Genomic DNA, 10,841 nt, shown 5'->3' on the forward strand with positions numbered 1-10,841 from the left:
TAATTAATTCACTAGCCTCTAATTAATTAATGTATTTTTTCATTGGATGAATGTAACACAAAAAATATATATTGCTTCTATATAATTCTAGGTTTTCATTTTATTGATATTTTTCAACTGATAACTGCAAAATGAACTTAATGTGTTGAGGAAAAGAACCACTTTCTAACCTATTCTAAGTAAATTATGAAATATAAGTAGAACCATGGCAAGAATTAACAACAGTAAAAAGGAACTATACAATAATTATTTACTAGAAGTGTTGTGTAATGCCTCAATTGAATCACTTAACTGTTCTAAACGCTGTATCAGCTGACTCATTGTACTCTGTGATTTTTGAATGTCTTCTTCATTTAGACTTGGCACAGTTGCAGAAGCTAAATCAAAGTGTAGCTTAGCCAACTTTTCCTGTTGTTCTCTTATATTTGTCATTTGTTCCATTGTACAACCACTACCAAATGCACGTAATTTTCCTGAGTGAAAATCTGCTAGCAGTCCCAATAAAGCTCTTTCCATATGCCGAACATCAGGCACTTGAGAGATAAAAGAATGGTGTCGAGTATCTGAATTATTTGTGCTATCTACTATATGCCAAATAAAAACAGAAATAAACAAAACATAAAAAAGGATATGATATAAATAACAAAATTGTGTTATATGTACATTACAGGTCAAAAATTTTCGCCCACCTTACACAACAAATGAAAACAATATGATCGATATTTATATTTTAAAGAACATATATTGATAAGAACATAGTAATAATAAACCCGCAGTTTGTAATTGTTACATATTTGAATTTTTAATTCATCAATGTAGCCACTTAAAACTTTTATTATTTCGGCGCACTATTTTGGCATCCTCTGTAACAATTTTGATAAATAATTGTCGTCTACTTGGTTTCAATCGTTTTTCAAGATATTCGAAAGATGGGAAGTGGAAATGGGACAATGCTTTCTGACTTCCCTGTCCAATTTGTCCCACAACTCAATTGGGTTGTTGATGTGAAATCATTACTTTCAGCATATTCTTCCTATCCAATTCTTTCAAATATTCTTTGCATAACTTCGAGAAATGCTTGGGATTGTTGTCATGCTGAAAGATAGATTTTCTGCCAACCAGGCGTTGGCCAGGACGTACTACAATATTCATTTATAGCCTTCTTTCTTCAAAATCCCTTCAATTTCTACCAGGACTCCAGTTGCCTTTCCTCCAAAACATCCCTAAATCATCACCGAGCCTATAAAGTCTTTTACAGACAGGATTACACATGATTCTAGCATCCGTTCTTCCTTTGACCTACACACAAACACCCTTTCTCTTGTACCTAAAAATTCTTTTCCACTCTTCATGCATCCAATTTTCATGTTATTTAGCCCACTGTAACCTCTTAATTTTGTTTTTACGTTTTTAAAGAGGTTTCTCCACTGCCACCCTTCCAAAAAGGTCAGCTTCTCTCAATCTGAGAAGCTATCTAAGGGCCGGTGAGTCGTCGATTATGTTTACTTTAGGGGTTGTGGGTTAGTTACAGTTAGTACAGTTACCTTTGCCTACACTATGAAGAGTTACAATTAATGCACGAGTTTCAACTGATAACTTCTTGGTTTTACCCTTTTTAAAACTTATGAGTCTGAATTTTTGGGAATGGAAAGAATTCATAAACAAACTTCACAAAAGGATGTCTTGTTCCAAAAAGTATAAATCACACATGTTCTTGTAGGGCTAACTGGGACTAAACTATAATAAACACTAAAGAAATAATTCACAGTTAAAGAATAATAAACAAATTAGTAGGTACTTGTAAGTTTCGCTTTGACCTTTGCTTGAAAATATAAAAGAGAAATTTGTTGAATTGTATTATTTTGAAATTTAAAGAATGGATTATGGGGTGGGCACAAACATTTGACCGGTGGCGAATATAAGTATAAATAAATCAGGGTGGCATATACACTGTGACCCAAAGTGTTGCTTCTCCTGCTGCTGCACTGTGAATGTTCAGTGTTCGCAGCTGATCTATTAATCCCACTCCTCTTAGAAAGATCAGAATGTGGGATGCCTCTAGCTGCCAATATTAGTCTTCTATGAAATTAAGATATATTTAACTACCTCATGTGTTCATTCAACCAAAGTTATGGAATAAACATTCTGAAATATAATGGGACCTTATTTTTAATAAGGTCAAAATAGTTTTTAAAACTCTGCTTTTCTGAGGCAAACTAGGCGAGTATGCCTACTGTGTGTGAAAACGTTAGTGTATAACCACATGGAATCCAATGAATTAATGCAATTGAAGACATTGGAAAACATGAAAAAATTGTGAGCACCTCAACACCTTTAAAATGAAATTTCCATACTTCAAATTTTAACTACGAACTGTTGTTGAAAAGATGTAAACCTAAGATTTCTGTTCAAACATGTTACAAAACAAACATTATGAATTTAAAGTGAATTCAAATTGTAATATCATAATTGATAAAATGAATGAATACACATAACTATATAGATATGATTGAAGTACACCTTGTACTATGTTGTGACCTAAAACTTGCTTAATTTTGATGTTTTATAGTGAAGCATGCAAATTTTTGAAAACTAAATAAAACTGCTAAATTATAAGTGATAAAAAAGTTAAATTTTTTATAATCTCACCTTTATGTGGATTTCTTGCCCTTACGGTAGTTGTTTTACTACAATCCCGAATTTTTCTTTCATTAACAAATGTTATTTTTGAGCCAGGTATTGTATTTCCACCTTTCCTAGCACTGTGTACGACAGAACTTCGACTTGTATTACCCGACGATGAAATCTAAAAAATTAATATTAGAGTTTTAACTACTTATTAAAATTAAACTAAAATGGAAGCTACGTGAATTTTGTATAATTCTTTGAAGAAACATTTAAGTGTGTTTACCACTTTACTGCTTTTAACAGGTGATACAATTTTCCCTTCAGATTCATCTTGAACGATACTATCTTCATTTTCGGCATCACTTGAAACTAATTGCTGTAATTCTGATATTTCTCGTGATTCCATTTTAAATATTTAACTAAAATCTTACATCTTCATTTTTATCATTTCGGTAAATCTAACAATTCTGAAAATTATTTATTTGGAAATATATACGTCAAATTTATCTATTTTCAGATTAGCCAAGTTTTAGAGAACAATTTTTACTTTTAACATGGCAGACATTTGGAAATATATTTGAAATAAACGTAATATAGACCAACACAAAATGACTATTTCGACTGCATTTTCACTTAGCGTTCACTCATCTATGGCATTCACAATGCATAAATACTTCTTTACCTTTCCTTGACCATTACCACCACGCTCATCTATTCATTATTATTGGTAGCATCTCGATTAATATCGACTTTCAATACCTAAAAGTTTTTATATAAAATTAACAAAATAAAAACATCTTTTCAATGATTCATCAATTTATCATAACAGAATATAAAAAATTGTATCAAATGAGTGACAATGTTAATAACAAAAAATTTTGAGTCGTCTGTAGAATCCAAAGTGAGATTTGAAGAGTCATCGAATTCTTGTCGGCATTCAATATCTTGTTGTAATAATTCTTGAACTCTCTTGATAGTTTTTTGGTTCATACAATCGTTTAACCTCAAATCAACTATTTCCAAAGATTTTTGCGAACAAAGAATGTTGATAATTATGGGAGTTAATTCTTCAGTTATTCCACAACGTCGTAGATCTAAAGCCTTGATCCATGAGTTATTCTTTAGTTCATTTAGAAGGTATTCAAAACCCTCATCCCCAAAGATAGCATTATCGTTGATAGTAATTCGCTTAACTCCTCTCATATCATATTTTCGCGAGCTTTCAATTCTTCGTGCAAGACTCCATTCTCGTTCTCCAGAATACCTCTTAAATCTTTGATACTGCATCAAGTCTGCTAAGTACTCACCACTTTTTGAACTTAAGTGGCAACCAGAGAGATTTAAGATTTCAATATTTGGTGTACCTCGTATTTGTTTGCACACGGTTTCACATCCAGCATCGCCAATTATACAATTAGCCAAAGAAAGGTGTATTATGGTTCTATTTTTACCTAAAGCTTTGAGTAAATCTTCTAAATATTGCGGGAACATCGGTAGACCGTCTAGTTCTAGACGTGTAAGAGCTTCTGTTTGTCGTATGGCAAATGAGATAGATATTGTGAGTAGTTTGAATATATATGCTGTCCACAGCCATCCGAATTCTCTCTGTATGGATCTAACTTTCTGTTCTGAGTCAGCATCATGTAAAAATGAGCAATCTATTAATTCGCTTTTGATACTAAGTACCTGGAGACTTTTGTCGGAACTGAGAGCATGCGCGATTAGTATCCATTCGTCTACGCCAAATTCATCACCAACAAATTTGAGCGTCAGTAGATCTCCTATCTTCAATGGCTTTAAGGCTGGTATAGGTGAGCGCTTCATAATGTGACATAATTTGGGATACCATTCAGAAAATATATTCACTGGTTCTAGGGACGACTGAGAAGAATCCATATTAGCCATTTATAGAGTTTTATTGCATTTTAGAAAATAATTGTTTCATATTCTTGATAAACATTTACATTGACAAATTTCAGACAAAACGTCAGTTTTCATAAGGGCTTCATAATTCAATAAGATAGTATATAGTGAACAACTAGCTCCTAACACAGCATATTTATTAAGTGCCAAGATGTTTATGATTGTATTAAGTTTGTAAGCCTGTGAACAGTTTGAAAAGAATGGATGACAGTGGACAGTGACAGTAAATATAAAAAATGGGTATTTTGATATGTGAGGAGTATGAACTGTAATTACGAGATGAATAGAAAAAAAATGCTTTTCTTTTTATTAAAATGTAGTATAAAACCATAATATAAAAAATAAAAATTTATCATGAGCGATCCATCTCTGTATACGTTAAAATATCAGCAATTGCTCAGAGATTTGAAAAATACAGTGGAAGGATTACTTATGACTCAAGTTGCTAATGTTTGGTCCGTTTTTGGTGGATTGAACAGGTTTCATAACATTGTTGATAAAATATTTAAACATGGCTGTAAAGGTTCAGAAGTAAGTTGATTAAGTATTATATTCTCCTTCCCTTCACAGATACAGTTGGTTGTAACTCTACTTTATCAATATAATATATATATATATATATATATATATATATATATATATATATATATATATATATATATATATATATATATATATATATATATATATAATCAAGTTTTGTTTATATTAGATCAAATATCATTTCAGGTACCGGGTTACTATAAATTTATTCAAGGTTTGGAATGGTTGCAGCCTGAAAATACAAAATCTTTTTTTTCAATAGACTGTGAATATCGTCCACATATTCCTTCGCATATAAAAACTGATAAATCCGCAATATGGTTGTACAGAAGTTTGGAAAATCATTCACTTTCACAAAAACTTTCATGGTTGCTATCTGATAAAACACATTTATCCAATTGCTACCAGTCATATGCATTTCTTTGTCAAGAAAAATATGCTGAAGCTACATTAATATGTTTGAGAGCAGTAGAAAGAAATCAAGCAAGTTTATTGTCAGATATCAACCCATATTTATTTCTCCAAAAACCCAAAGAATATATAAAAGTCCATAGAAGATGTTCATCTTTTCCTGATAATCATATGCAAAAGATTTACACAGAGAAACTGAATATCAGAAGAAAAACTGTACAAGGTCTTAATGATGAATTAATGGAAAATGGAAAAACTGAAGTTATTGTACAAAGTAGAATAAAAACATGGCACAGTATGCCAAATTTGTTAGAACAGCAGATGTTACCTAAAAAAAAGCCTTGTTCAAAAAGTAAAACTACTCCAAATACACCAATTCATTCCAAAAAGCTTTCACCACCTTCATCTAAGGTAAACACATTTGACTGAACTGCTTACTCTATTTTTTACATCAACTAATATTGTGCTAGCAACAACTACAATTAACATTAGAAAAATTAGCATTTAGGTTTATGTCATGTTTAATTTTTAATAAAGAAAATCTATTTTTACTGCAAAGTACTCATGATCACAATAAGAGATGAATGGACATTTATCTTGTTGCTATTTATTTCTTTCACATATCTTGTCTAAATTTAGTAGCATAATTATATATACATTATAAAACAATTAAAGAAGAAGGTTATAAAAGGTTAAAGATTACAAATTTGTTTATAATTGCAAATAAAACAATTTGTTCCTTTGCCATTTCAAAGTAATTTTATAGGTGGTGAGGTGAAGCTCTTGGATATAAAACAATTTAAATCAATATTGCATCCAATTTAATATTGTATATTTAATTCTGATTTTGTCTGGCTTGTGTCAGTTTTTTTCCAGGCATAGTATGTATTCTACAGTATTGTAAGCAGTTAAAAAATTATTGAAGAATAAACGAAGAATGTTTCTAGGTCTATAGTAACTACAGGAGTCTACAACCTAGAATAAGAAAAAAACGACTCAATCAGACTATATCATCTAATTCATCTGAAGTAAAACATGTCCTAGTTGATAACTTGAATATAGTTGAATATACACCTTCCTTAAGCAGCTCTCAAAGCAGTGGTACTACTCTTATTAATGATGAATTAACTACTTCATATGTTTCAATGCCAGAAACGAAAAAAAAGCGAGCAGTAACTTCATCACATTCTTCCCTATCTGTAGTAGATTCATTCCTGCCAATGGCTGGTGAAAAAGATTACAAAAAGTTTCCCAAAAAAACATTCATAGAGGATGGAGGAATGAGTGTACTTCCTGCAACTACAGGCTACTTTCCAAAGCCGAGCAAGGGCCAAAGTCTATTATCATTTCTAACTTCCAGTCACTTTGCTAGAACTAATGCAGAACTAGATAGAGAAAATGCACATTTTAGCATATCGGAAGCAATTATTTCTGCAATGGAGCAGATTCGATGTAAGAAGAGATTTAATGTGATAGAAGAACAATTAGATGATAGTGACCCTGAAATAGTAGATCTGAAACAAAAAATTAGATTAAGAAGAACAAAAAGAGTATTGGAGAATCAGAAAAAAGCAATATCTTTCAGTTTACTGAGTGATGGAAAAACTGATAGTAAGTGTCTGTGATTGTGAATCAATGTAACAATATAGAAATAATAATTTTTCTTGCAGCAGCTACTACTGTAAGTCCTTGCTCTACAAGCTTTTCTGATACAAATGCTTCAAGCTCTGATGAAATAGAAGATCTAGAAATAAATGAAATATCCAATTTAGAAGAAAATTCTGGTCTTTCAATGTCAATGGCATCTCTTTACTCTGAAGTAGATTTAATGAAAAGAAATGTACAAGGTACTCCTGATGTTGCTTCAGACATACTGTCTGCAGAAGGTGTTGCTATATCTCTTATTAGTAAATTTAGCGATCGACAGTTACCAAGGTATTTTTAAGTATGCATTTAGGGTTACTAAAAAACAACAAATGTTTTTGTTTGTAGAGCATCTGATTTAGAGTGGTTGGTGTCTGAAGAAGAAACTCACCAAACACTATTGCCTCTACCAAAAAGTTGGCCTGTGAGTCCCGATTCAGCAGAAGAACAAATAACTTCATTAAGAGGAACTCAAGATTGGGCACCCCCTAGACCCCAATTAATATTTACTTTACACCCAAGTCCAATGTATGTCATCTTGTTATCCATATCAATATACTAATTTCACTTTAATTGTAGAAGAAAAGAACTAATAGCAAAACAAAATTATAGATGTGCAGGATGTAGTATGAGGGTGGCCCCTAAGTATGCATCAAGATTTAGATATTGTGAATACTTGGGCAGATTTTTTTGCACTGGTTGTCACAAAAATCAGTTATCACTAATACCAGGCCGAGTGCTTCAGAAGTGGGATTTTAAGAGGTCATATAATAAAATAATTTGATAAATTGATTTTATAGAAAAATATTTTTAGGTATCCAGTGTCAACATTCTCCTATAGACTGTTGGAACAAATGTACACCGATCCGCTATTTAGAGTTTTTTCACTGAATAAAAATATTGGAAAGATGGCAAAGAATCTCGAACTTTGTCAAAGAATTAGATTAGGGTTACACTACTTGAAAGATTTTATATTCACTTGCAAACATGCTGAGGCGTAAGTAATTTTTTCAAACTAATTTTTGCAAAGATTGTATTTATGTTTCTTAATACACATAAATTATCATTACTCTTGTTTAATTCTGCCATAGATAGTGTAAAGCCGCGTTTACACCGGAGTTAATAACACGAGTTTTTAACATTTTTGTTATTAACTGATGTTAATAACAAAAGTCATTAACATATGTTAATAACATTTTTTTTGGGCTGCTAGTTTTGTTATCAACAAAAGTTAAAAACTCCGCCATTATCAACGCTCATGCACAGCCAGCAGTTCTAGGTGAGACAATGGTGCGAGAGGATGTTGAGGGGCCACTGGCGCGCTCTGTGTAGCAGGATGCCGGGCGAGGGGGTTGCGGGGAAGAGAGGAACCTGTTGTTAACAAAAGTTAACGCGCTAAAAGAGGCCATTAACTTTTGTTATTAACATTTGTTTAAAACATAACACATTTCCTTTGATCTTTACCGACTCTGGATGGATAACATAAATCTTGTTAATAACATGGAATTTTCTGTTGAAAACAGAGTTATTAACTTTTGTTAAGAGAAATTTTTTGGCGATTCAGCTAAGTTAATAACTTTTTGTTAAAAACTCGTGTTATTAACTCCGGTGTAAACGCGGCTTAAATTATCTTGAGTCACTAGTTTTCTCTAAAACATCAAACTCTCCACGTTTTTTATACAGAATTTCACACAAGAGTAATGTTACCATATAAATGTATTATATTCTATTGCATCAGATAATGTGTTAATTGTATTGACACAATAATACAAAGCAGATCCAAAATTGATTGATCTTATGACAATAATCATTTATTGTTATCCATCCATTTTTAGGATTGGAGAAAAGCTGGTTAAGGAAATGGGATCAGCATTAACGGAACCAGAAGTATATTCTATGGATGATTTATTTAAAATAAAAAATGGTGATTTGGTTACAAAGATGAAATCTTTAGTAGAAATATGTTGTAAGCATACTTCTGAATGCAAGGTTAGGAGATCTTGATTAAAACTAATTTTTTACTTATTTAGTACATCAAATTGGATAATTTAAAAAATGTCCTGTTAAAGAACTGTGAGAAAATTTTAACACATCAGTCAGTAAGATTAGTCACTTTACAGTGCCCAGTTGACTTAAATTATAGAAAATAAGGGTAAATATCCCCTCCAGATAATGTTTGTTAATCGTGCCTCTATTTTTATGAGAAGCAATTTTCCACATGTTTAGGACTAAAAATAATTTTTTACATAAAACTTGCAATTTTCAGGAAGTTTCCACTTGTTTATCAAATTGACTGACTAAAAGAATGGTAGATAAAACTAATTATCTGTTGATTAGATGACTCCAAAATAGGAAACAACTGTATTGAATTAATATACGCATTTCTATTTCCCTATTTCTGGGTGGTAGTAATATGGAAGTAACCTGTTTTAATTTAGGGCTGCTATTTGGATTATGAAAATGTTTTGAGACATTTAACATGTTAAGCGCCATGCCCTATTTATAAAATTTCGTAAACAGGCAAAGTTCATTTTTTTATAGGTATTGATGATGTGTAAGTGCAATTTGAAACATTTTTCAAAATTGTTGAAGTTTTGAAATGACCTGGGTACAAAATATTTACAAAATATAAAAAATAAATACTTATTATACGATACTACATTTTGTTTTGACCCAGGGATCACATATCTATGTGAAGGTAAATTACGCGGCCCACGCAAAAATTATAATTTTTGTGTGAGCCGCAACATGGTTTTACGGTCTACACTCATATAGAGTGAGGTGTTATGAGGGTCCCCATGGTCCAACAAGGTTCAATCTCACAAGTAATTGACAGTCCATTGGGACCGTCATGACGCTCAACTTGTTAAGTGTCTCCATTCTGCTAAAATTCAGATATTTCTAAAAAAACCTGAAAATCAATTTATTACTGCAGACAAGGAGAATCGCCACAGTTATTCTCGGTAAAACGGAAACATACTTCTTATCTATTCATTTCTCCAAATCTGACCCGCAGAATCTAAAGGGAAATACCATAAGCTGTTAACTATTTTTTGAGACTCTAATAGCAATAAGTGTTGCTGTTCTGAATTTAGATTATTTAGTAGTAGTGCTAATCTTAGTAACTGCTGTGAAAAATAGATATTTCATACGAGTGTCTCATGGTTTATCATTTTGCCACACAAGTATGAAATATCTAGTCGTACATGTGCTGTACACCATTCTATTCCCACAATGTATACGAAATACTCAATAGTATTTCCACAACCTGCTGCACTAGTTCATAGGGTAGAATATTGAATATTTTGTGAACGTCAAGGAAAAATATCTTAATCTTATTACCAGTTTTGAATGATTTTAGTTATGTATGGCGAGAGGATTTATTTGCGAATGTTGTCGAGCTGACGATGTGATATTCCCATGGCAGTTAAGGACAGTCTCGAGATGTCAAAAATGTGGTTCTTGTTATCATGTAAATTGTTGGCGTCCCGAACAGGCTCCATGCAAGAAGTGCTCACGAATACAAAAAAGAAAAGAAAGTGTCGATAGTAGCAATATATTTTGAACATGTATATATCAATCAAATTTTTTATTTTTTTATGTATCAGAAAATCAATATATTTTTACAAAAAGTACAAACATCAAAGATTTATATGTTATGTTAAACAGGGCCAATAAAATAACAAAAAGTA

General features: G+C 31.7%; 3 protein-coding genes across 8 annotated transcripts; 1 reads left to right on the forward strand and 2 right to left on the reverse strand.

The window, feature by feature from the left end:
- Positions 1 to 72: 72 nt before the first annotated feature.
- Positions 73 to 3,643, reverse strand: LOC130451467 (coiled-coil domain-containing protein 28A). 5 transcript variants are annotated; one of them, XM_056790495.1, is made up of 4 exons: positions 3,311 to 3,643; positions 2,912 to 3,095; positions 2,650 to 2,806; positions 73 to 533 (listed from the first exon to the last, which is right to left on the reverse strand). In XM_056790495.1, the coding sequence occupies exons 2-4, from the start codon at positions 3,032 to 3,034 to the stop codon at positions 247 to 249; spliced, it is 567 nt and encodes a 188-aa protein (XP_056646473.1). In that variant the 5' UTR covers positions 3,035 to 3,095; positions 3,311 to 3,643; the 3' UTR covers positions 73 to 246. The 5 variants fall into 5 exon arrangements, with proteins under 5 accessions (XP_056646473.1, XP_056646468.1, XP_056646471.1 ...); XM_056790490.1 differs by having other exon boundaries at positions 73 to 584; positions 3,311 to 3,389; XM_056790493.1 differs by having other exon boundaries at positions 73 to 581; positions 3,311 to 3,383.
- LOC130451466 (centrosomal protein of 78 kDa-like) lies at positions 3,430 to 4,661 on the reverse strand. The gene has a single exon (XM_056790489.1). It carries the CDS (start codon positions 4,531 to 4,533, stop codon positions 3,430 to 3,432), a length of 1,104 nt encoding a protein of 367 aa, XP_056646467.1. The 5' UTR covers positions 4,534 to 4,661.
- LOC130451464 (run domain Beclin-1-interacting and cysteine-rich domain-containing protein) lies at positions 4,636 to 10,841 on the forward strand. 2 transcript variants are annotated; one of them, XM_056790485.1, is made up of 9 exons: positions 4,636 to 5,082; positions 5,281 to 5,916; positions 6,453 to 7,116; positions 7,176 to 7,440; positions 7,498 to 7,677; positions 7,729 to 7,911; positions 7,964 to 8,146; positions 8,985 to 9,138; positions 10,511 to 10,841. In XM_056790485.1, the coding sequence occupies exons 1-9, from the start codon at positions 4,906 to 4,908 to the stop codon at positions 10,712 to 10,714; spliced, it is 2,646 nt and encodes an 881-aa protein (XP_056646463.1). In that variant the 5' UTR covers positions 4,636 to 4,905; the 3' UTR covers positions 10,715 to 10,841. The 2 variants fall into 2 exon arrangements, with proteins under 2 accessions (XP_056646463.1, XP_056646464.1); XM_056790486.1 differs by having other exon boundaries at positions 4,738 to 5,082; positions 7,179 to 7,440.

Source organism: Diorhabda sublineata, chromosome X (genome assembly GCF_026230105.1).
Source record: "Diorhabda sublineata isolate icDioSubl1.1 chromosome X, icDioSubl1.1, whole genome shotgun sequence".
Classification (NCBI taxonomy): Eukaryota; Metazoa; Arthropoda; class Insecta; order Coleoptera; family Chrysomelidae; genus Diorhabda; species Diorhabda sublineata.

What these genes read in the sequence shown, in the direction of transcription:
- LOC130451467 (XM_056790490.1), bottom strand. Translation starts at nt 3,034, where the DNA reads ATGGAATCACGAGAAATATCAGAATTACAGCAATTAGTTTCAAGTGAT. An exon ending in CTGTTAAAAGCAGTAAAGTG is followed by an intron (nt 2,807 to 2,911) that starts GTAAACACACTT and finishes TTAATTTTTTAG; the next exon opens with ATTTCATCGTCGGGTAATAC. An exon ending in GGCAAGAAATCCACATAAAG is followed by an intron (nt 585 to 2,649) that starts GTGAGATTATAA and finishes TTTGGCATATAG; the next exon opens with TAGATAGCACAAATAATTCA.
- LOC130451464 (XM_056790485.1), top strand. Translation starts at nt 4,906, where the DNA reads ATGAGCGATCCATCTCTGTATACGTTAAAATATCAGCAATTGCTCAGA. An exon ending in AGCGATCGACAGTTACCAAG is followed by an intron (nt 7,441 to 7,497) that starts GTATTTTTAAGT and finishes TTTTGTTTGTAG; the next exon opens with AGCATCTGATTTAGAGTGGT. An exon ending in ACTTGCAAACATGCTGAGGC is followed by an intron (nt 8,147 to 8,984) that starts GTAAGTAATTTT and finishes ATCCATTTTTAG; the next exon opens with GATTGGAGAAAAGCTGGTTA.
- LOC130451466 (XM_056790489.1), bottom strand. Translation starts at nt 4,533, where the DNA reads ATGGCTAATATGGATTCTTCTCAGTCGTCCCTAGAACCAGTGAATATA.